The 26085-nt window shown below is 39.7% G+C and overlaps 1 protein-coding gene and 1 pseudogene across 2 annotated transcripts in view; one reads left to right on the top strand and one right to left on the bottom strand.

Annotated features, from left to right (window-relative positions):
• The window catches only part of ARID1A (AT-rich interaction domain 1A), a 73052-nt gene that overhangs the window by 39120 nt on the left and 7847 nt on the right, over positions 1-26085 (bottom strand). For both annotated transcript variants that reach the window (XM_077150711.1, XM_077150712.1), the window contains exons 2-4: positions 4475-4687; positions 2878-3330; positions 1714-1830 (exon numbers count right to left, since the gene is read on the bottom strand). In XM_077150711.1, coding sequence (XP_077006826.1) covers positions 1714-1830; positions 2878-3330; positions 4475-4687 — 783 coding nt within the window. The remainder of the gene's footprint in view (positions 1-1713; positions 1831-2877; positions 3331-4474; positions 4688-26085) is intronic.
• Positions 9297-12531, top strand: LOC143654968 (histone H3.3A-like; annotated as a pseudogene).

The following is a 26085-nucleotide window of genomic DNA, read 5'->3' on the forward strand; positions in this document are numbered from 1 at the left end:
AGACCGAAAAATATCAAATGCAGTTCTATCAAAAGATCACCACAAGCAAGCACAAACTTTTTAAAGGAGAGTTACTTATAGCTCTGGTACAAATCTACCAATTTAGGTTCTTGCCACAGTTGACCCTCACCCAGATTCAGTCACAGACCATAGATGAGGACTGAATCAGGCTAAAAAGTACATTCCAGTGCCATTCAGGATGGCAACAGACATTAACGAGAAGGGAACAAATGTAACTGCTTTATTCAGCACTCCCTTCCCTCAATTCCTCAGTTGAGAAAATTAATACAGCCTCAGAAGTCCCATCAGACAGTGGCTACTCATCTAGGCCTGGGAAGCCTGAATGCTAGGTGCTGAGGAACTTGGCAGATTGCACCCTACTAAGGTTATGTCTCAGAGACTGTCAGGGGCAGCCACAACAGGCTTCCTGATGAAGAGAGCTCCTGTCTCCCACATATTTCTTAAGATCCAGAAACCACCTTCTCCTAAGTCAGAATAAAAGAAGAGACAGCCTTCAAATTCAAGCAGAGCCGAAATTTCAAAGGACTTTTATCTGAGAATGTGTGGCTAAATTTCCATTTGCTAACTGAAGCAGGATTTATAATGGAGGGTTTGCTATCCACTGTCATATTAGATTTCAGAGCTGCCCATTTTATTCCTGTGCCATTTTATTCAACTAGCCCACAGATAGTGGCAGAAATAAGACTAAAGAAAAATGTTCTCAAACCAGTCTAACTATTAAATAGTTGGTGTTAATCATCTTTCAGGTATCAAGCAGTCCCTATGCCTTCTGAGTTGATGATGATGATGATCATGATGACAATGGCAGTCTGGAGTATCTAGAATGTGCTAGTGCTTTCTATTAACCTATTTAATGTTAATAACCACCTCATGAAGTGGGTACTATTAAATTCATTCTTAAAATATGAAAACTAAAGCACAAAAAGGTTAAGTGCCATGTCCAAGGAAATAGAGCTAGTGGTAGAGTCAAGGTACGGACCCAGGAACTCTGGATCTAGAGCTCAAGCTCCTATATTGTCTCTCAGGGTATGGTCAGTTCATTCCGTAAATACTAATTAAGTATCTGGGCACCAGAGTCAAGGTACGGACCCAGGAACTCTGGATCTAGAGCTCAAGCTCCTATATTGTCTCTCAGGATATGGTCAGTTCATTCCGTAAATACTAATTAAGTATCTGGGCACCAAGCACTCTACTTGACAAAAGTACCTATAAACACAACTACCATCAGAAAAACCACTTTTACTCCACACATGCTCACATGCTGAATATACCCCAGAAGCTACATCCTACCTAAATACAATGCCAGAAAATAAAAAAAATTAAGCCCTTGAGAGTTAGGTCAAGAAACTGAGACTTCTCTCAAGTTACATGAAGCGTAGACAGTACTTCCAATATCCCATTTTCTCTACCTTCTCTCAGGTCCATACTTAAGCGCCCAAGATAAAAAAACAAACTCAACAGAAATCACAAAACAATTCCTTGAACAAATAGACAAAACAGACATTTTACAAGGGTCAGCCTATGAATAAAGACGATAGGCAATAATATACCCTTTCTTCCTATTTAGAATTTTGAACCTGATTTCAAGAAAAAGCTCATTGTTCATTTAGCTCATGACATCCAACCAGAAACTAGTTTTCCTTGGTTTCCTTTTTGCCCCTATCACCTTTTAGAGGTGGCAATAATACTCACAGGCAAGCTTGAGGGTCTTGACTGAAGACTCAGGTTCATATCTTCTTGCCCTCCTTTACTAGAGGTCATTGAAGGGGCTGAGGATGCCTGAGACCCAAATGAATCTTGAGATAACTCCTAAAACAAGAAAAACAAAAGTTGTGAAGGCCTGGTTCATAGTAAAAGAGGTATGGGGACTCTCTCATACAGAGAAAGTAGGTAGGAGAGACTGCCCAATTGTGAATAGCACTACGACAGAAAAATTCAAGCTATGGCTCTTAAAACTAGAATATCAACAATGGATGCAGTACTCTTTCTCATGGTACTGTCGAAAAGCTGTTCCTTGGGGTTAAATGCTACAATCTGGCTAGCTACAAGTTATACCTATAGAGCAATGAGACTAATGAAACAATGACAAAAAAAAAAAAGAAAAAAAACCACCTATACCAGAACTTGTGCTTAAAAACGAGGACTGCCTTTTTCAACAACATCACCTTGGGATGAGACACTTATTCCAACAGTGCCACCAATGCACAATATCTTTAGTGGAACTGTCATCACTCAGTTATTCCTCCTTTTTTTGCTCTTTTAAATAATAAAGTCTAAGTTCCTATTTTTAGGCTTCATCACGTACCCTGCTCACCAGACATGGTTCCAAATGAATTTTAGCTATTTTCCAAAATCAAATCCACCCTCAAAAAAGAAAAAGACTTGCCACCACAGAAGATATTCTAAAAAAATGTGATGTCAACTCCAATGACAATTTCAAATGAAGGAGTCCAAAATATTGTAAGCAATAGCAGCATGGAATGGCAGCTGGAATGAATGTATAGTATAGCTTTCCAAGATGACTGTTTTGAAAAAGACCACATTCACTTTAATGCTTAAGTTCTGATATGTTGATTTAAAAAAAAAATCAGTCGCATTACCTTCAATTTCTTATCTGCCTATGCAACTTCTCATTGCCCTATTTCTTTATCAGTAAGAAGAGCTTTAGGTCTGTATGCAGTTAAGAAGGTTATACCTTTATTAGTTCAATCAATCCAGTTAGCATGTTTACGCAGAGTTTAATTGGTTTTTAATTGCACATTAGAGAACCAATTTGTATAGTGAGGTTCTTATGACACCCCAAGCTGTCTGTGGTCATAGAAAGGGAAGGGCAAGAGGCAAGGACATCTTTCTTACCTGTGGTGGAGGGAAGCGCTGCTGGGAATAGGCAGTTTGCTGTGACTGCTGAGACTGGGGTTGAGGGTATGCAGCCTGCTGGGAGAGCGTCGAGGATGCTGGCTGCTGAGGTTGCTGCTGCTGGTAGGGAGACTGTGCCTGTGGCTGTGAGTAGGGAGGTTGGCTCTGAGGGTGCTGCTGTGTTGTGGACTGCTGGGAGGAGTACGGAGTTGGGGATTGCTGATGTGGAGGCTGGGATGGCTGCTGGGAATATGGTGGTTGAGAGGACTGGAGTTGTGGTGGCTGAGACTGTGCCTGCGTCTGATATGAAGGTTGGGCATGAGGGGTCTGGGATGGTGGCTGTTGGGAGTAGGGTGGCTGCTGCTGCTGGGGGTGAGGACTTTGCTGGTTGTAATATGGAGTCTGGCCCTGCTGACCATACCCGCTGGGGCCTTGTTGTCCATAAGGAGGAATCTGTAGGGAAGGAAAGGATACTTTTAGTATTGGCTCTCCTGGAGAGGATGAAAAGAGTGAGGTAGTCTATCAAAAGCTATGCCCTAAGGATGGGCATAAAGAGCTGACAAGCCTCACACTTAAAAGGCCCAGAGTTCTTCTACCATCTCTGCCTAAATTGAGCCAGGAAAGACAGCCAAGCTGGGATGCTGGCTGGTTTGTTTACAAACGGATTGCATTCACCCAGTGAGAATTTATACTATTTAATATTTGGGCAACTTAGAAGAGTTCAAGACAAGCTGCTTTCACCAGTGAACCTTTTTATCACAGCCTAGACTGTTTTTATAAGCACTAGTACCCTAACAATGAATAGTCAGTAGCAGTCTGGGAACCCAGGGTTTAGTAATCCAGTGTGCAAATCACAAACTACCTTGGTTCTCTCTTTAAATTTAGTCTTCATTCAAATATATGAGGACCTATTTGCTTACTTTGTACCAGGCACTATATTCTACCCATTGGTAAGGTGGGGAGCAGGAGGAATTAATATCCACCCCATCATGCTTGCATTTTCTCACCAGAAGAAAAAAGCAATTATCCCATTTTATATATTTAAGGGAATACTTTAAATTCTTAGAAGTAACATTAGGCTTTATATTCTGTCCCTTACCATTTTTAGAATGAGTATCACTCAAATACAAATGGTAGAAAATGCTGTCAAAATAGAAAATGACAATAATGGTGCGGATGGCTAGACAAAAGGAAATCTTAACATTTCTCATAGCATTGTTAGCATCTTTGCTGTTCAAACCTTATTTTTTCTTCTACTGCCAGTCCCTCCTTCTTCTTAACATTTATTTTGAACCAGGCAGCTGATATGAGGAAGGCCTTGAGAAACATTAGGGGCTGCTTGTGTCCCCAGGGCACATGGTATTAGTGGTTTTCTTGGTAGTAGCATTAGATAGGTGATGCTCAGTCACTACCTTTCTTTCAAACCACCACTTTCAAAAGCAGCCATTCAGTGGGCATAAGCAGGCTAGCCAGGTCAAGAGAAAAAGACCAATAGTATAGCCTATGGCCAACGTGCAGTTTTTCTTGGAGCACACATGGGATGGTGCCCAGATCCTGGACAGCAAAAAGAGTTAAGGTAATTAGAGTCACCATCTACCTGCTGTGCATAAGAGAGGCCGCCCATGGTGCTCTGCGCCCGGCCCTGCATGGTCATCGGGTACCGCTGTGGGTTCTGGGACCCATACGGCTGCCCTGGGTACCCATGTCCTTGCTGCGGTCCTGATGGAGGTCCCTGCTGTTGCGAGTATGGGTTAGTCCCGCCATATGGCTGAGGTCTCATCTTGCCCATCTGATCCATCGGACTGGATGGCTACAAGATAAAAAGCATTTCATTAACCTGAAGCATTGATGGCCTCTGGCCAATATGAACACACAACTGAAGCATACAAGTCTTTTGAGTCTGTATGCCACATGGGGAAATCAGTTACTCTGAAAAATGGTACAGATCCAGTAACTCTCTGGTAAGTCACATATCTCCTCAGAACCTTGATTTTGTCAAATAAAAAACGAAAGCATCCCCTGTTTGTGAAAATATCTTGTAATCTAAAAAAGACTGTGTAAGTGAGATCTGTGATGGTTAAGTTCTGGTGTCAACTTGGCCAGGTAATGGTGCCCAGTTGTCTGGTCAGGCAAGAACTAGCCTAACAGTTATTGCAAGGATATTTCAGGGCTGGTTGATAAACCAGAAGGCTGGTTTATTAAATCATCAGTCAGTTGACTGCATCTGTGGCTGATTATATCTATGATCAACTAAGGGCTCATCTCCCACAAATGAGATAATCCGATCAGTCAAAAGCTTTTAAGGGAGAAGAGAGAATTTTCACTGCTTCTTCAGCCAGGGAGCCTCTCCTGTGGAGTTCATCTAGACCATTCATCGGAGTTACTAACTTCACAACCTGATTTTGGACTCTTGGTCCCCTCAGTTGCATGAGACACTTTTATAAATTTCATTATTTACTGATTATCTCCTGTTGGTTCTGTTTCTCTAGAGAACCCTGATTAATACAAGATCCAAGGGACGTGAGTGTATCCATTAATAAATATACACTCTATGGTGTGGGGAAAAAAAAGAATAGTACTTCTATTTGAGAGAGGTCAGTACTACTATGCATTGCTATGCCCTTGCTGAACACCAACAAAATGGATGATTCACCTATGGCTTCAACCATAGTCTCCCGTAACTAAGAAGGAAAGCCAGTCTTAGATTGAACCTGGCACTCCTCAGAAGGCACAGCAGGAGAGAAAGAAAAACCAAGTCCCTGAGCCTATGGCCAAGCCATTCAATCAAACCAAGCCTGAAGTCTACTGTTCCTCTGGACTTTAAGATAAAAGTAAGCCAGTAAACTATTTTTCCCTAAAAACAAACCTAATACTTCAATATTGTGACTGGAAACTGAAATATACAAATATCCAGATGTTTCTATTCTTCCAATAGTGGAAAATTTTTTCTTTGCACATCTGTAGCCTGTTTGCTGTATGGCACAAGCAGTTAAATTTATGCTTTCTTCCAACTGAGCAACGTGGCTAAGTTGACAGTTGTTGCGGGAGCTGTAACTTGGGAATTCAGAGCCTTGTTAATCTCAACTGAAAAATTCATCTCCTTTAATAGTCAAGAGTTTGAGGGTATAAGGATAGAACTTTTGTCTCTTATAGAAGGTATCAAGATATAACTACAATTAATGAAAGCTCAAAGTTCAATTTTACAGGTATTTAACCATATAGCTTTCTTCACAGGTTTTTTTTTTCTTCACAGGTTTTTATGGGGCAAAAAGTTCAATCAACTCGCTTCCTTTTTGGCATGCCTTTACCCTATAGGAGCTGACAGCATAGAGTCCCAGTACACACTTTCTTCTGCCAGAGATACCTATAGCTCTAGATGAGTGGAAGAGGGCCTCTTAGCACCTTGAAAACTGAATCTTCTTTTTTTCCTAAGATATGTTTTCTTTATTCCTTGAGAGTAGAGAGAAAACTGTAATTCTTTCTTTTTTAATTAATTAATTTATTTATTAAACCTAACATACAAACATAAACATTCTTACCATACAATCATTCCATTCTTGATATATAATCAATAACTCACAATATCATCACATAGTTGCATATCTATCATCACGATAATTTCTTAGAACATTTGCATCAATACAGAAAAAGAAATTAAAAGAAAAAAGAAAAAATTCACACATACCATAACCTTTACCCCTCCCTCTCATTGATCACTAGCATTTCAATCTACTAAATTTATTTTAACATTTGTTCCCTCTATTATTTATTTATTTATAAGCCCATATGTTTTACTCATCTGTCCATAAGGTAGATAAAAGGAGCATCAGACACAAAGTTTTAACAATCACACAGTCACATTGTGATATCTTTATCATTACACAATCATCATCAAGAAACATGGCTACTGGAACACAGCTCTACATTTTCAGGCATTTCCCTCCAGCCTCTCCATTACACGTTAACTAACAAGGTGATATCTATTTAATGTGTAAGAATAACCTCCAGGATGACCTCTTGACTCTGTTTGAAATCTCTCAGCCACTGACACTTAATTTTGTCTCATTTCTCTCTTCCCCCTTTTTTGTTGAGAAAGCTGAAAACTGAACCTTACTTCAATTGGGCAGGGAGATATATTAATATTTAATTAATATTAAATCTCAATATTATGATGTTTAGTAGCTCTCAAACTTTAGCAGGCATCATAATCACCTAGAGGGCTTGTTAAATACAGACTGTTAGGACCTACCCCCGAGAGTCTCCGACTCAGTGGGTTCACGGTGAGGCCTAGGATTTGTATTTGTAACAAGTCCCCAGATGATGCTGAACATGCTGATTCAGGGGCCACATTTTAAGAACTACTGGTCCAGACAATTTATTTCTGTTTTCCTAGAGTTTAAATTATGCATGTAGGGTCTTAAAAAAGAAATCTCCAAAATAAGGGAAGGGGCATACATATGATTCAATCTCTGCCCATGTCTTTTTTTTGCAGAGTACTACTCAAGTCTTTTATGTAGAGGAAGTAGAGCCATCAGGGATAAAAAATGAATAAGACAATAAGCCACAGAGGCTTTTCTTCTAAATATCAGCTATAGCTAAAATCTGTTAGAAAGGTAATAGTGATGATGTGAATACTAGAATCATAGTAAAATTGTGTCCCAATTCACTACTACATGTCAATGTTTAAAATGCTGTTTCCAACAATCCTAACCAAATAATTCTTGCCCAAGTCCTGCCTCTGTACCAGAAACTCCACTAACGTTTCCAATCATAATTTTAGAGCCACATGGATTCTTTCGGGACTATTTAGGAAGTTCAATTTTAACAGCAATTGGACTAGTAATAAATAGCACGTGGTCTTTCTCAGATACACCTGGCAATGGACCCAAAATATCACTATTTCTGCCTGAAAATAGTTTGGTGTTTACACAGCCACTTCACTTCACAGATCAGGCCTCAGTCTTCATCTCATCCCAGGCTGCAGCTGCTGTCCGTGTGGCCCCAAGTTAAAGAGACTATATTTGCTAAATGCCTCAACTATATTTTACTGGATATGTCAGGTCTACACACACACACACACACACACACACACACAACACACACACAAGGGCCAATCATTACCACAGTTACTATGGGACTTCCAAAGCAGTAGCTATTAAACACACTACAGAATGGAATTTTCTATGAAGCTTCACAAATGCCTAGACCCCTCCCCCTCCCTGGAGATTCCAATTTGGTGGCTCTGGAAGGGTTTGGGTCCTCCTCCCCCTTTAATATCCTTGGATGATTCTGATGTATACTATTAACTGAGAACTGACATTCTGGAGAAGCAACGTCCAGTAAAATTTTCTGCAATATGTGGCTACTAAGTACTTGAAATACAGCTAGTGTGAGTGAGGAACTGAATCTTTATTTTATTTAATTTAAATAACATGTGGCTAGTGGCTACCATATTGAATTGCACAGTTCTAGAGCAGGGCTCCCAAATCACTTTCATGACTCCCTGCTTAACTATAGCTCCAAATGTCTTAACTACATGTTTGCATAGAGCATAGAGCACACAATTTGAAAAGACCTGAATTCAAATCCTAAATATCTATCACATCAGTTCCTCATCTAAAATGTACATAATACTTCATACAGTACCTGATATTTAAATGCTCAGTAAGTGGTAGCTATTATCAATAATGATAAATAGTGCTTCTACCTGGCTCTCAAAGACCATTCATAGGCTGAGCCAGTTTTACACATTTTTCAGTCTCAATCCCCAGTTCCTCACATATGTGCATATGTGCTCTATGCAATGGTGCCATGCCCTGCCTTCCTGTCCACAATAGTCACTACCAGCAGAAAAACAACCCCTCAACACAAAGCCACTGCTACTTCTTCAGCACACTCCTGATCTCTCATATTTCTATTGTAAATTCTGACAGATGCATAAGGTTTGACACTTAATTATTCCAGCTGACTGCATCTCTCAAGACTAAATTCTAGGAAGTGAGAGAACAGATGTTTTACCTTCAAACCCTCACCAAAAACCCAAGTGTAGTACCTAGGCTCAGTAATTTTTCAATGTGCCAGGTTGCCCTAGACAGGAAGAGGGCAGGGGAAGTAACGGGGGAAAAACCCAAATAAGCACACCCTGTATCCTGAGACAGGTAATGACTTTAACAGCAGAAAAAAATTGATTGAACTGAGAGAAGAGGACTAGACCAAACAGCTGAGGGAGGACAAGCACACTTTGAGGATAACCTTATGTGTCATCTTAACACTCAGGAGTTTAAAATTGCATAGGCATCCCTGAACACACTGCTTAAAAACAAATGGCCAAAGCCGTAGGTCTCCAACGCCAGTGCCGCCTCTAGCTTGCCAAACTCCAGGCGAAGGAGAAAGAGGGTAAGTAAGGAAGTCTCTATACCATGGTTCATACAAAGCAGACTGCCCACAAATGGACCGGTGGTAAAGCACCCAGGAAGCAACTGTCTACAAAAGCTGCTCACAAGAGTGCACCCTCTTCTGGAGGGGTGAAGAAACACTCTGTGAAATAAAACACCATCAAAAGTCCACTGAATGTCTGATTTGCAAACTTCCCTTCCAGCATCTGGTGTGAGAAATTGCTCAGGACTTCAAACAGATCTAAGCTTTCAGAGCACAGCTATTGGTGCTTTGCAGGAGGCAAGTGAGGCCTATCTGGATGGCCTTTTTGAAGACACCAACCTGTGTGCTATCCATGCCAGACATGTGACAATTATGCTAAAAGACATCCAACTTAGGATGCCGCATATGTGGAGAACATGCTTAAGAATGCACTTTGATGGGAAACATTTCATTCCAAAAAAAAAAAATTTGTTTTTTTCTCTTCCTGTTATTGTATTGGTAGTTCTGAACATTAGATCCCCCCCCACCCCACGGGGTCAAAAGGCACCTAAGTGCCTTTCCATTGTGAATGTAAAACTAGGGGACAGAAATCAAGTACTGGCAGTTTTTCCATTTTCATTTGTGTGTGAATTTTTAATATAAATGCAGGGACATACAGCATCAATTTAAGTCAAAATGTTTCAATGAACAAGTCTCAACAGTTCAACTTTATAACAATTATAAATAAACCTGGATAATGCCAGTACTTGGATTTTTTTAAAAACAAGTAAATTTCTTATTGATGGCAACTAAATGGTGTCTGTAGCATTTTTATCTTACAGTAGATTCCATCCATTCACTGTACTTTTCTAACTAAGTTGTCCTACATGCAAATACATATTTTTAATGATGTCTGTCTTTTGTGCTGTTCCTATAAGTTTGCTATTAAAATACATTTTAAAAAAAATGGCCAAAGGCAAGTTAGCCTCTCCTCTTGCACATCAGAGGTCTTGTACGCCCAACAGAGGGCAGCTACTTAGATGGGGCACTAATTTAAAAAGTGTTCAAGGATTCTTTCATCTCAATTTTGGGAAATTTTTGCATACCAAAAATAAATGTAAGTCAAAGAAATTATTATTATAGAATACAGGGTAAAGGGTGATATGGTCCATATTTTAAAACTTCAATTTCTGTGTGAGACCAAAGGGGGAGATGTTTATTTGGTGCAGAATTTATATTTTGGGTAGTGCATTTCCTAATTTAACTTGTATGGTCAGTTTATAGTTGAACACCCTAAGTACACTGAATCTTGAATAGGGTGTGAGATCTTGTTGGTTTGTCCAGGTTAGTGTGATGCACAGTAATTTGGACAGTGAACAAAGAAGTATTTGCAAGAACCCCTTGGGGGAGTAGGGAGAAAGGAGGAAATACTCAATTCTCCATTTGGAGAATTTCTGATATTCTCACAAGTAGTGGGGACAACTAATCAGTGGGCTGAGCCCTCAATTCTGGGGTTTGCCCCTATGAAACTTATTTCTGCAGAGGATAGGGTAAACCTATCCTTAAAATTAAGCCTAATAGTCATCCCCCAGAGAACCTCTTTTGTTGCTCAGATGTGGCCTCTCTCTCTAAGCCAACTCAGCAGGTGAACTCACTGCCCTCTCCCCTCCCCCTACGTTGGACATGACTCCCAGGGGTGTAAATCTCCCTAGTAATGTGGGACAGAAATCCCAGGATGAGCCAAGACCCAGCATTAAGGGACTGAGAAAACCTTCTTGACCAAGAGGGAGAAGACAGAAATGAGATAAGTCTCAATGGCTGAGAGATGTAAAACAGAGTTGAGAGGTTAACCTGGAGGTTATTCTTATGCATTATAGATATCCCCTTTTAGTTTATGGTATATTGGAGTGGCTGGAGGTAAGTACCTGAACAGCTGAGCTGTGTTACAGTAGCCTTGATTCTTAAAGATGATTATATAAAGATATAACTTCTACAATGTGACTGTGGGATTGTGAAAACCTTGTGCTTCTTGCTCCTTTTATCCAGGATATGAAATAGACAGATGAATTTTAAAAATATATGGATAGGGCGGTGCAACGGTGACTTAGTGGCAAGAATTCTCACCTGCAGAGCTGGAGACCCAGGTTCGATTCCCAGAGCCTGCCCAAACCCCCCCACCCAAAAAATACTAAAATTAAAATAAATAAATAAAATATGGATAAAGAATAAATAAATAAATAATAGGAGGGACAAAGGGTAAAATAAATTGTGTAGCTGGAAATACTAGTGGTCAATGAGAGGGAGGGGGTAAGGGGTATGATATGTATGAGTTCTTTCTTTATATTTCTTTTTCTGGAATGATGCAATGTTCTAAAAAATGATCATGGTGATGAATACATAACTATGTAATATTGTGAGCCACTGATTGTACACCATGTGTGGAATGTATGTGTGTGAAGATGTATCAATACAAATATTTTTCAAAAAACTATCTGATATTAAAAAAAAGTAATCATTATTCTAGACATAAAAATTAAGACATTTCCCCTTTCTGGTCATCAGACTTCTCCCCTCACCAAAAGGGCTATAATCAACAGAACACGTAGCTTTTAGCAAACTTAAAATATTCAGTTCAAACAGATTACTCCTGTCTCATGCCAAACATCTGCTCCTATCAGGAGGGGAGGAGGGCAGAGACCTAACTCACACTTCTAATATTTAAAACCAATGTGAAAGATGAATGATTTGTAGTTATAGATGAAATGCCACATTTCAATCTCTCATAACAGAAAAGAAGCCTTAAATCTTCACAAAGCAATTTTATTGGAAGGTAGCCATTTCAGACCAGAAAAATTACGACTACATGAAAGATCTAAAAGCCTAAAGTTAGCAGCAGTCTATAGGCACCAAGGAAGAGGCAGGCAATGGGAAACACGAAACCTAGCTGCCAAAGAGCCAGAGATTCAACTCTGGGAAAGACAGAGGAAATCCTTTCAATGCGAAACCACAGGAGTAGATTACTGTGATTACACTTCAAAAGCAAAGGCTCTGCCACAGACACAAATAATTGAGAGGAAAATGCTGCCCCCTTGATCAGGGAAGTCAGGCCCCCTGCTATATACTCTCTTGCATTCATAAAAAATAAAAATAAAAGAGAGGAAGAGGGCCATAAGAAAACTCCTGATCTCCATCCACCACTTATCTCTTTCCAGATCACTGGCCCTGTTACAAACTGCCTGCCAAATTGAAATGCATCAAAAGATGCAGTTTAGGGGCATCAAAGGCATGGACGCCTAGCAGGCTGGTCTTCCAAATACATTCAGAACAAACAGCTTGCAAACTAACCACTCGCACAGAGCTGCCCTGCTCCAAGCAAATGGAATTGCAAACCCCTCTGGTTCGGTTGGCTAATGGAATTCCTTACAATTTCCTATTGCACCAAGGAAAGCAATAACGACCCTTAGAATTGTTGGGATTTAACAGACTGGATTTAAAGGTGGAGCTAGGCTAAGTATCCTATAACCAAGGGCAATCAGCTTCCGAAGGCTCACTCACAGGTTAAGCATCACTGCACATTCCTAACTTATGACCATGACTAGCCAAGAAGAGGACAGGCAAAACAAGGCCAAGGACTCAAACTTCCAAGCAAAGAAATACAAAATATACTATTCCACATGGCCATGGCATCAAGAAAGAAAACTGAAAGTTATTTCAATTTTCTTTGAGGAAAGCTCCAAGCTTCAGCCCCTATCCAAAGATGGAGAAAATAAGTGAAAAGGTGGCAACCCAAGACAGTCAGATTTGGTATCCAACAGTGTCAAGGACTGTCAGCAAGAATAAGAGTAGAGAGGATGGGCCAGGGGCTACCAAGTTCTCCTTTCCACCATAAAGAAGTCTTCACCACCACTCATTTGTTCTACCACCCTAAATGCCAACTAGTTAGGGCCCGTATGAACATCGAGCCATAACCTTGGATTTTGGACATTTAAATATTATTTCTTACATCCTGTGCTTTCAATCTATTCCCGGCCAGATTTGTTGTATGATTTTTAATAATAACAATAAAAAAAGCATCCCTGGCTCTTTAACCGAAAGAACCCCCTAATTGATTCCCACAGTAATTAACCTGCATTTTACCTCAGAGAGCGGTAGTTAAGGAAGTCGGCACTGCTATTTATAACTCATCTCAAATTGAGGGCAGACTGCCTAAAATCTAACACATCCCAGCTGTACTCCTGTTTGAACTGGGGCCAAGGGAATTTTTTAAAGCAATCTTGGCACCGAATGAATGACACCAACAGTATGAGAGCGCGAGTGGTTGTGTTGTGGTGACGTAGCATTGGAGGTGGAATAGGAGAGGGGGGCCAGTGTACTGTGATCCCTCTCATGCATGCCTGCTGCTCGCTGAGTCCCAATACAGTAAACTGGGAACCGCCCACTTAGAGCCAAATACAGGAAAAGGCTTTTCCTGTGGAAAGCCTTGAAGTGAGAAACACATGGCTAATCTGCATAAATGCGAAGCCACACTGCCCCTGCCAGGAAGGTTAGTGCTTGCAATCTTTGGCCATGAAGCTGGCTGCCTGGGAGGACTTGGACTGATGCCTGATAACCCAGAAAGAGCTGAGAGAACAGATGGGTAAGGACCCCGGCAGAAAACAACTCCAGGTCATGTGACTTGCCACATGGCCCCGCCAGCACAAACCATTGTCTGGCTGTGGCACTCACATACAAAGACACCGGGCCTCTGCTTCCTGTGATTCCAGGGACAGGCAGCAGCTGTTGATCTAGTTCCCGCACAGGACCCTCCCCAATTGAGGAGCATTCCAAGCAGGGACAAATATCAAAGTTAAAGTCTCTAGCAACCAACCAGCTTTCAGTTTCCTGCAAAGCTCCATGTGGCTCAACTCAGATCTTAGTATGGTCATAGTAGACTTCCATAAAAGAAGCACCCTTTGAACCCCGGTACACATGAGTTTACCAGCACAAATCATTCCTGATGGCTCTCCTACCCTAACCACACAAATATTTGTATCTAATACCTCCTCATCACGTCTCTTGTAGCGCCTCCAAAAAGGCACTTTGAAGACAGGTTGGTCAAGGAGCCTTACCCCTAAGGAGCCACTGCCCAGAAACTTTCCTGTGTAATGTCTATCTCCAGACCCAAACTCCTAAAATCAAACTCCCGTTTGAAAGGTGGGAAAATGTGTCTGTTTATGTGACCTAGGACAATAAGAGAATCCTAATCTTTTGTTTGGCCTCACCCAGACATCATTAAAGATTTTGTGACTCTAAATTGATGATAGGAAAATAACTCTCTCCTCAGCATACCAATATCAGACACAAGAAATCAAACCCACTCAGTCTGTTATTATCATTCATAACTTGGGACTCACACTCCACTTTTCTACTTCCCAAGATATGAAAAACCATCCCCTTCATTCCCGTTCCAGTTCATCCAAGTTCTAAACAAACTGGTCATCTTGCCTTAGTTGAGAGAAAAGTCACCAAAAACTAGTTTGTAATTACCACCCCAAAGAGACACAATTTTAAAAAACTCTTTCAAACTTCTGTAAGTTTCCAAGTTGAATTAAAAATAAAAAAAATCCAAATTGGTGGGAAGGTCTACCTACCTCATTCTGTTTACAGAAATCATTCTAGAAGATCAGCGCATTTCCCTTTGCAGACTAAAAGCTCATTTTGAAGATAGCACCTGAAGCACTAGTATGACCAAACCCCTAGGAGGGGCTGCAATCAGGTATCAGGACCTTTCAACAATACTCTCTCACTCTCTCCCTGGCTCAGAGACATTTAAGCTATAGTGCTCCATTCTTCAGGATCAGAAGATTAGAGAAAACTCATTAAGGGTAGAAAAAGGAGCCCAAAAGGGGAAGAGTCACTGAGTCATCTGGCAAAACTCAAACAGATTATGAGAGTCAACTGTAATAACCACCTCACAGCTGTCCACCCAAAAGAGGCATGCCAGAAAAACCACAACCAGGTGGCTGGTATTTCTTCAAACTTGGGCTCCAGAAGGAGCCCTTCAAACAAAGCTGCTAGAGCACTAATCTAATGAATTCCTCAACAAGTGATAAAGTTCTTCTCATCCAGAACACAAAGAAAATGCTAACATGATGAAAATCACTTTGTGGAAGACAAATTTAGCTAACCAACTTTTCCTCAATTTCCAAAAGATTACAAAGGCCTCTAAAGAAATGAAGTAACTTTTGGGGGAAGAATTTCTCTTCAAGTACTGCTTAAAACCCAGAGTTATAGAAACAGTAAGGCCCCAATAAGAGGATTAAACAGATTAAAGAAGATAGGATCTGAATAAAATAAAATTACAACTTTTTGTCTCAAAAGTAAGGCAGCAATTACTGATTGTATATGTATATGTAGAATGGAATGATATCTTAATGTTTTGTTTGTTGATTTTTTTTTAATTAACAAAAAGTTTAAAAAAAAAAAAAGTAAGGCAGCAACTCTTCACTACATGGAACATGACTCCCAGGGATGAGCAGAGACCTGGCATCATGGGATTGAGAAAGAATTCTTGACCATATGGGGGAAGAGAGAAATGAGACAAAATAAAGCTTAAGTGGCTGAGAAATTTCAAACTGAGTGGAGAGGTTATCCGGAGGTTATTCTTACACATTATACAGCTATCCCTTTTTAGTTTGTGGTGTATTGGAATAGACAGAGGGAAGGAACTGAAACTGTTAACTGTATTCCAGTAGCCCTTACTCTTGAAGATGACTGTATAAACTTTATACTTTTTACAATGTGACCGTGTGCTTGGGAAAACCTTATGTCTGATGCTCCCTTTATCCAGGATATGGATAGATGAGTAAAAAAAAAAATACGGACAAAAAATAAATAAATAATGGGGGTGAGGATAAGTAGTTAAAAAAATGGGTAGATTATAATATTAGTGGTAATGAGAGGGAAGCATATAGGATGTATGTGTTTTTCTTTTGTCTTTTTATTTTTTCTGGAATGAAGCAAATGTTCTAAAAATGATCATGATGAATACACAACTTCGTGATAACACTGTGAATCAATGATTGTACTTTGGATGGACTGTTTTGTGTGTGAAAATATCGCAATAAAAATATTTAAATTAGAAAAAAGTATGACATAGTGGAAAGAGTACTAGACTGAGAGGCAGAACACCTGGGTTCTGACCTCAGGTCTCTAACCAATTCGCTGGGGAACAGTCAAGACAATTAACTAGACTGCACCTCAGTCTCCTCAACTACTCAATCTAATCCTGCCCTCCAGATTCTAAATCAGCAACTCTGGGAAAGAGCCAGGAATCTGTATTTTTAATTTCCTCAGGTAATTCTCCTGTCTAGTCTGGGTGTTTTTGGACTACAGGGCCCACCTCCAAGGTTCCTCATCTCTACCACAGTGACTCCAGAGCTCAGATGCAGATGAGTATGTTCAGTTTCCTTAGCCTAACACAATGGTCTAAAGAGGGCAGTGCCTGGCCAACAGAGAAAAAACAGTAATAGGCCAATTCCTAAATGAGATGCATTCTCAGTCAAAGCCAAGCTTTCCTAAACCTGGTGCCTGATTTACTTGTTCTCCTGAACACTTATCACTAACATGCTATATATTTTACTTATTTATCTTGTCTACTGTATGTATATAAACTAAAACATAAGCTCCAGGAAGGTACAGATTTGTGTCCTTAAAAACTAAAAAAATTTCCTGCTTTAAAAGTGGGAAAGGAAAGGGTACTGTACAAGAGAAAGTGAAAGACCAAAAAAAAAAAAAAACCCTCACAATTCCCAACCTCATTCATGCTGAGAGGAAATGCTTTGGATCATATGGTCAGTCCTAAGCAGTGGTAAGAGTGAACTCTGTAGTACCTTCAACTGCTCTCAGTTTCCTCATCAATAAACTAGAGATAATAGTAAGACCACCTTCAGGGTTGTATGAAATCAGTTAATGCATGAAAAAAATACTGTTCTTCAAATAAGCTGGCACACCCTGACCTAAAACCCTTTGTATTCACTGATTCTCCCACTGAAATACTCATTTCTTCTCCCAGATAGGATAGCTCACTCTCCATGTCAAATATCACTTCACTGTGGCCTTCCCTTGTGATCCCATCCAAAATTTCAGTCTTCCTTGCTTCCTATTCCAGGCATTTGACTGACTTTCTTTATTGAATATGTATCACTAGCATACTATATAGTTGATTTATTTATCATATTCAATATCTGTATCCCAGACTAAAACATAAGCTCCTGGAAGCATGAGTGTATGTGTGTGTGTTTAGTGTACTACTGCACCTCCAGTGTCCAAAATGATTCTGGAACAAAAGGCAAAAGATGTTATTATCATTTCACACAAATTCCAAATTTTGGCAGTAAAGCTTAGAAACCAGAACAGATTAGGTCTAGGCCCATAAGAACAAGACCAGAAGCCCAAAGTAGTAAACTAAAGATTAAACCGGCAATCAAAAAATTCTAAGGGTATTCATTAATATTTTTTCAAAACACACACTTTGAAACCACCTTAAAGCAAGTTACTTCATCCCTTGGCACTTTCAAACCATATATAAAATGAGAACTCAAACGATTACACAAGAATATGAGGTGGCTCAAATGATATGTATGTTAAATGCTTATTACAGTGCCACTCACAAAGTACACAACCAACAGACATCACTTCCCCTTTTCCACGTCAATGGGGAGAAAAAGCAGAATGGGGTAGAAAGCAGTTTCAAAATACATACATAAAACAACACACAAATGAGACACCAAAAAGGTTGGCCAGACCAATTCTCAAGCATGGTCTACTTTCAATATGTTCTCCCAAGAGGAATTTGTTCAGTAACTCCCTTCCAAGAATCCTGACTGTCAAGCCCAATAGTTTTCAATTGGGGCAATACCAAACCCTGAGAAGTGTGTGTTTGGAAATAAATGTATGCAAGTTACTTTTTCAGGTTTGTCACAATGACTCTGTGGTGCTACTGGCATTTATTACCCTGAGAGCTACATTGCCAAATGCCTGCAATGTAGCTCCACACAAAAGAGCCTCACTAAGAAACAATGGATCTAGCCAATTACAAGCCCAACCTCAGATGGAGAATTTCCTGTACACTTGACCCTGGAGCAGCAACGAGCAAGGGAAGCAGAACTGAACAGCACCTATCCTAAGAGCCCAACAGCACAAAGGCACCCTTAGCTAAGGTGATCATAAATCAAAAATTTATTTTTTAAATAGTTGGGAGATAAATTTACCACAGGTGATACTTTTCATTTGGTGAATTTATTATAATTTATTGCAGTTATTTATATGAATATTTGCTTACATCCTTCATCCCAACTAGAAAGTACTCCATGGAGGCAGGAATTATGAATCCTAGGTTCACTACACAGTCCCTGGTACATTACAGAAGTTTGATAAATATTTGTTGAATTAATGTAAGCAACTGGCTTATCATAGATATTCAGTTTTTTCAAAAAAGTCTTTTGCCATAAGACTTCTTAATATTAGCAAATCTCCTCTATTTTATGCTTTAAATTAGACAACATCTCAGCAACAGAACTGGGTAACTAAATTTAAAAAGTTCTTATCCTGAACATTCTTGAGAAATGGAAAATATGATTAAAGTATAGAAAATCTTGATGGTATGAAAAGAAGATACATTGCTATACTGTATCCCAGTACAAACTCAAAATTAAAAACAATGTATAGAACTATTACCACATGAGGTGAATATGGGTTGACACCAGAAAAAGGATTTCTTCTCACAAACCATTCTTTAATGTTTCTAGTAGGGAAAAGACCTTAGTATGGATGGACCACAAGCTGAACCAAAAGAACACTTCTTCTGACATGTTCTACCCTGTTTATGTGTCACTACTTGTCATCAAGTGATGTGGTACACTTGAGAAATACATGGAGAGGCAAGGATCACGTAACCTTACAAACAGAACTTCATCCAGGAGGGTACATTCCAACTTTTCTGTAAAGACAACACTGTTCTAAATCTCACCTAGTTCCTATGACCTAGTTCCTAAAATACTCCTCCTTCTTCCATTCTGAACTGTTTTGCAGATATCAGCTCAGGAAAAAAAAAAAAAGAGAGAGAGAGAAGAAAAAATGTTCCTAGCCACAAAACTTCAAGGCCTTGTTTGCTTTCTTTTCAAAAAACTCCAACTCTCCCCATTCTTTTTATTTTGGGCCAGTTTTGCAAGGGTTATACAAAAAGATCCTAAATTTCTCTTTAATGCACAGGCTCTATGTCCTCCCAAAGTCTTTTTCCTTCTCTATTAAAAAAGGTATCTGTGACATTATCACTGAGCTGACTTAACATGCAGTTGGAATTCCACTTGCCATCATGCTTCTACATCAATCTAATCAAGTACTATATTTGGATAAAGACACCAAAAAGCAGCAACAATTCCACTGTTTATTTCATTAATTCCTTGGATCACTTTCCCCAAATACCAATCTTTCACTAGGTCCCCCTAAGTCTACTCTCAACAGGAACAACTTGTTAAAGAATGGCCGAGGGCCCAGCCAACCTTCTCAAGATTATAGGTGTCTCCAAATTCTCAGGCTTAAGGTCAACAATTCCCTGAATGGGAAACCACAGAGTCCCGTAAATTTTCCAGCTTTCAAAGCTTCACAAGCACATTGGTACCAATCTCTTCATACCATTATCCAGACAAATGTGTACAGGATATCCTGGCTTCATGATTTACACCAGAAATACATGGAACCGACCAAAGATACCAGCTATATTTTCTGAAGCTTACTGTCTCTCCTCTTTATTTGCTATCTCTGGCCAGTATCATCAAATTGGAATGGATCTTTAGCAAACTATGCTATGGAAATCTAGCTAACATTTAACCCCCCTCCCCCTCCCCTAATGTATTTTGGCTCAAACTCTTTTGAGATTATCTTATTCAAGGGACACAAAACTTTCCTTTGGTGAATGTGTCTGGGTAGGTGAGCTCAGCTATCTCTATCTCATTTTACCATAACAAGACCACATACTGGTCACTTGAGGTTTTATGTAGGGGTTTTAAAGAAGCCAATTCAAAGCTGCACAGGGAAAGCAGAGGATTCAAATCACAAACTGGAAAGAAAAACAAAAAAGTTACCAAAGACCTCCAAAAACAAATCAAGGAAGGTTAAAAAAAAAAAAAAAAAAAGCCATCTCCAATTTAAAGGCAATAAAACAGGAGAAAAAAAGAGGCAGAAATTGTTTAGGAATTTCTGTTCATTAGTTAATTAGACAAAGGCACTTCCTGCCTCAAGTTAAGCAGGACTTTACAACAAAGGAAAACAAACACTAGGAATCTTCACTGAAAAGATGTTGATCTTAAAGCAGTATAAGAAAATTGCAACTTCAGTTCTTTTAAAGACTTTTACCGATTCTGGTCTCTATGTGCTTCACATTCTACTAACACAAACTTTTAGATAATAGAGGAGAGAATGAAAAAGGAAAAAAAATAAGCACCAATAAAATAAAGCTAAAAGGCACAGGGTGATCATGAGTTTAAGGGGGGAAAAAAAAAGAATATGACGACTCCCTTACCAGAGTATTCATCTGTACATAAGAATATCGAATCACAGATCAAACTGTCAGCATACTGCCTTCTGGAAGCCACTGCCTTCAAGGCAACCAAGTCACAATGATCTCAGCTTCACTTCTCCAGCAGTACTAGGTACTAGGAGGCTTGTTTTTTAATGGGAAAGATATAGAAACCACATGGGGTGTTCAGAAAGTCCAAGTGGACAAGAACACTGGTTCTTTACTTGGTCCTTGCAGTACTAATATTTAACATCTGACCATTTCTGTAACTCCCACTTCTATGCCAAGCACAATTCTTGTTCATTAAGTCACACAACCGGGAAGGCCACATCCACTTCAGAGATGGGGCAAGCCCTACTTAGAGGGTTTTCTTGCCAAGACTTTACAACAAAGGGACACAAGGAAAGAAATTCAGAGCAAAACTCAGGCTGGCCAATAGGGGGTGGGAAGTGGGGTGGAGAGGACAAGAAGAGGAGGAGAGGGATCATTAAGGATGGCTACAGAGAGATTACCAGGTCACCAAAGGCCATTTTCAGGTTGGCTGACAATCAAGGGCAGAAGGGACATCTCGGCATTTAACCGGTGCTCTAAACACTGGCCTTTAAGCAGCATTTTTTTAGGCAAAATTTACTGAATTATTCATACACAGATACCACCACCACCAGAAACAACCGTAAAAAGATCTTTCCCACCTTTATCAAACCTCCAGAATCACAGACTCAGACTATCCTCATATTGCCTCACCAAAGAACTAAGAGAGAAATGGAAGGCAAGGAGCCCACAAGTTCTACAAGCAGACATTTTTTTCACTAAAGTCTATCATTTATTACATAGTAGAAGATTCATCTCAATAACATTTCTTTCTTTTCCTCTCAACCCCAAGCACTCTCACCTTTCTCTATCCAATAACACTTGCACAAAATGGGGAAGGGCACACACATCTGAAATATTAGCCTATGCTATAATTTGTAAGAAGTCCCTCAGGTAATTCTGATATATGCTGCAGACTAGTTGAGCATAAATGCACTAAACCAGTTCTCAAATCTGAGTGTGCATCAAAACTGCCTAAGGGGTTTGTTAAAACACAAGGCTGGGTCTAACTGCTACTGGATTCAGTAGGTCTGGGCCTCAGATTTGCATTTCTAAACAAAGTCCAGGTAACAGTGATGCTGGATATCCAGGACCCACATTGAGAACTATTGCACTAATCTATCTTTCAAACTATAACAACAGAATGCTTAATAAAATTGGCGGTTATTTTTTTTTTTAAAGAACTAATAGTGGTACCACTGGATTTCTCTGTATGGGGTTTGTTTTATTTTTTAAACTGTCCTATAAGTTTGGAATTATTTTAAGATAAAAAAATTAAAATAAAAAAACTTAAGGAAATAAAAGCATTAATGTTACTCAGATGCAGTTAAGAACTGTAGAATAGTTTTAATTCAGTGAAGACCAATACTGTCCTTAATCACTCCAAAGTGTCTCTCAAGCAGGAGTCATGTCAATTTTATTTGGTTAACTAACATACTTTCACATCTTATTTAAAATTTACTGTGCCCTGCAAGGTAGATATTCTTCCTCATTATACAGTGGAAGATACAGACCTCAGAGAAGTTAAATGACTTGCCTAAAGGAATTTTAAACCTAGGTTTTAAAGCTGACTGCTAGGAAACGTGTGCAGCACTTAACCTGTTTGTTCACCTTCTCTTTTCTTGTGGAAAAGACAAAATTCCTGCCTCTCCAATGAGTGCTCCAAGTTTTAGAAAGTAAAATTACTATGCAAATCTTTCAAACTGCAAGTCACTTTCACCTTTAAAAAAAGGGAAAAAAACCCCAGCATCTTCAAGCCTGAATCCCAACTGTTCCTAAAGATCCCTGAGGAAGAGAAGGGAGCCTGAGGACTAAATGCTGCCAGTTTTTACCATTAGACCATAAAGCAGCTTATAAGCCAAGCATGGTCATTCATGAGAAACCCAAAATAATAAAACCTTAAATTGAAGGAACTGACAGGCTCAAGATGTAAGCACGTTGTCACATTGTAACTAAAGATTTTTTCAGTCTTTCACCCCATTTAAGAATTCCGGTCTTTTAGAAAAATAATGTTCTAGTAAGTCTTAGTGCTTGAATCATTTATTTTGGAGAAGCAAATTTGGTATTTTATTGTATCATACTCTGGAAATTCAAACAAACCTTGGTTCAAATTCACCTCTAACTTTTACTAAGCTATTTGTCCTTGGGCATATTTCTCATTCTTATTTTATTTCCTCACCTATAAAGTGGGAAGAGTAATAATATTCCTCATATGTATCTCTCATACGGTTTTTTTTTTTTTTTTTTTTTTTTTAAGATAGGCAGGCACCGGGAATCGAACCCGGGTCCTCTGGCATGGCAGGCAAGCATTCTTGCTTACTGAGCCACCGTGGCCGCCCCCTGAGCCACCGTGGCCCGCCCTCTCATACGGTTTTGAAGACAGAATGAGGAAATACATAGAATATCACAGCACAGTGCTTGGCACGTAGTAAGTGCTCAAATGGATGGTAGCTATCATTAATATTTACCCCAGCATACTACCATTTGAAATTCAAAGTTAGAACCCTGGCCTATTCCTGGCCCAGGACAAAGCTGTGGATAAAATACTTACAGAACTGTTCCCCAACCTCTTTTACAGCATAGTTCTCTCTGATGGCCCAGATTTCTAAACAGATAAAAAGTTAGAACTCTAGAAACGAAAAGCAGGTTATACAAACTTCAATCACCAAAGTTTCACACTCTCAAACTAATGCTGAACCAACCAATGAATTCCACCACCTTAGAACCAGAACAGAATGTTGTTCAAAGGACCAGAGAGAAAGCCATCTGTTATTTGCCAGAGAAAGCTCAGTAATAAACAGCAACTAATTCCCAGCATTTCTGCCCAGGTGACTTGTCTCCAAGGACAACAGAAAGCCATAATAAGGTCTTCCCCAGAGGGGAAATCATTGAGCAAGAAGAGTCTAAAGGCATATCTGCTTCCTCCAAAAGGAAGCACTCAGAGAGCTGTAGCCTTTAATTCTCTCTACCATGTGGTTGAATTCACACTCTTCTTAAAATTAAAGTACACTAGGCATGGGTCAGTTAAGAGTAAACTGCTGAACCCAAATGTACCCAAGCCCAGCAAGCAAGTTGCAACCTCAAGGAAAACTGGAGAGGGAAAAAAACACCAAGCACATAATAAAAGAGTTTTTAAAATAACTGACATCACATCAACCCCCAAACTCCCCTGCTGCCTTCATGCTGGTGCTAGATAGTCCCAGAATCTTTTAACGGAGACATCTGTAAACAAGCAAATTGGAAAGCTAATAAGATTGAGAGGAAAGCATATAAAAATCTTAGCTGCTGGTGATAAGACACAAAAAAATTGTGAATGTGCCAGTGCCAAGGAAGGAGGAAGTCTAATATCTAACACTGCAGACTTGAGAACACAGAAGCAATGAAACCATAAGGAAGCCCAAATGCAAAAGAGAGGGAAAAAAGGCACATGACTTCTTTCCTCTTCATGTGGGTGGCAACTCAAAACAGGGCTGCAATGCTCTGGGAATGCAGAGCACATAGCCCAGTGCCCAAAGCCCCTAGTATTTAATATCAACAGAACTTCCAGGAAGGCAACAAAAATTTGTCCTGGATTACTGGGTGATTTCTAATATGTACCATAACCAACACTAAGTCAACGTTTTAGGGATCAAATTTCCTACAGTGCAGCATATTGGAATGCATTTCTTGGCATCAGACTTCTTCCCATTCCAGTCCACCCCTACTGGCAGAGGCCACTGGGAAATAAAGCCACTCAACCTGCCCCAAGACCACCTTCCAGCTATGCACAAATGACTAACAAAAATAAACAGATGTTCACTTAGACACCCTTTCACATTCAATAAATACTAATTCCATCCATTCAAATAGGGTTAAATGCAGGAGGCGTTGATTTCAGGAAAGAATATTCAAAGAGGGTTTAAGTAAAAATTCACTCTAAATTGGATTCATATAAAATATGGGATTGACTAAGGGAGTTCATCTCAGGCCCCTAAACACATGGAATCCATAGCATGTGAACTGTCATGCCCAATTCTGAGTTACTAGAAACCTGCTTTGACAAAATGCCAAAATGGCAAGGCAAAAAGAAGTTGAAAGAGATAGTTCCAAACTAGAAGCTGTATTCAAGACTGGGCCACTGGAAGGCAGCACAGGGGAACATCAGAGAAGGAGGGAGGGAAGAAAGGAAACTGGCTGGGGAAAGAGTGCACAGCTAGGAATTACAGCAGAAGATCAATTGAGGTAAAGTAGGAATTAAAACTGTGCACCTGAAATGAGGCTTCTATACTGGAGCAGTATAAGCCATCCTTCTTCTCTTCCATAGTGGAAGTACTGTAGGAGTCTGGCACTGGACACCCCAGGCATCCTTAGCTGTTAAACATTCAGTTACCGCCCTTGAAAAGTGCCAGGCTCAATCAAATATGGAACAGTAGGTAAAAAGAAAACAAAACACTGAATTTCAGAGGGTCCCAGAAGAAATAAGAATGTGTTTGCAGCATTTGAGTTTCTTGGCCACAGCCAACCTAATCAAAAACAATATTAAAGGCCATTTCCACGAACAGATGGGCAAACTGCTTTGCAGGCTCACCCAACCCATCAAACCTCGATATAAGGTCTGATCCAAGCAACTCAGCTTGCACATAGTTCCCAACTCTTCAGAAATAACAGCAGCCTAAGTCCCAACAGGTACTTCATGGCTCTTGTTTTGTTTAAGAAAGGTCAACTACCCTGCTGCAAAGCAAGGGGTGGCGAGAGAACCCAGGCTCTCCAACCAAAGTTGAACCACCATCAATGCAGAACTGTCCAGAGCATACAACTTTGGAAGTGCTATTACCTCCCAAAACCAGAATTACTACAAAAGAGCCCCAGAACTGGCCAAGAACTTGGCAGTTTGCACCAAAGGCCCCATATAACCACGGGAACCACTAAGAACCTGGAGTCATTCTCTTTCAGAGAACTTTATGATTAAAGCCCAAATTCACAGTTGCTAGAACAGACAACTACAGGTCTGAAAATTCCATTTAAATCTAACACATGGAATGCAGAAAGCATAATGAAAAGGTAAATTAATATTTTAACTTTCCCCTTCTTGAACATTTAGCTTTACAAATCACTACCTCTGAAAAGCCATTCCAGGTTATCCCTGCCCAACTCTGATTGCCCCTTAATTCTCAAATTCCTTCAGTACATGTACTTAGTTTGGTCTGTATACATTTATAAGATCA

This window comes from Tamandua tetradactyla, chromosome 2 (genome assembly GCF_023851605.1).
Source record: "Tamandua tetradactyla isolate mTamTet1 chromosome 2, mTamTet1.pri, whole genome shotgun sequence".
Lineage (NCBI taxonomy): Eukaryota > Metazoa > Chordata > Mammalia > Pilosa > Myrmecophagidae > Tamandua > Tamandua tetradactyla.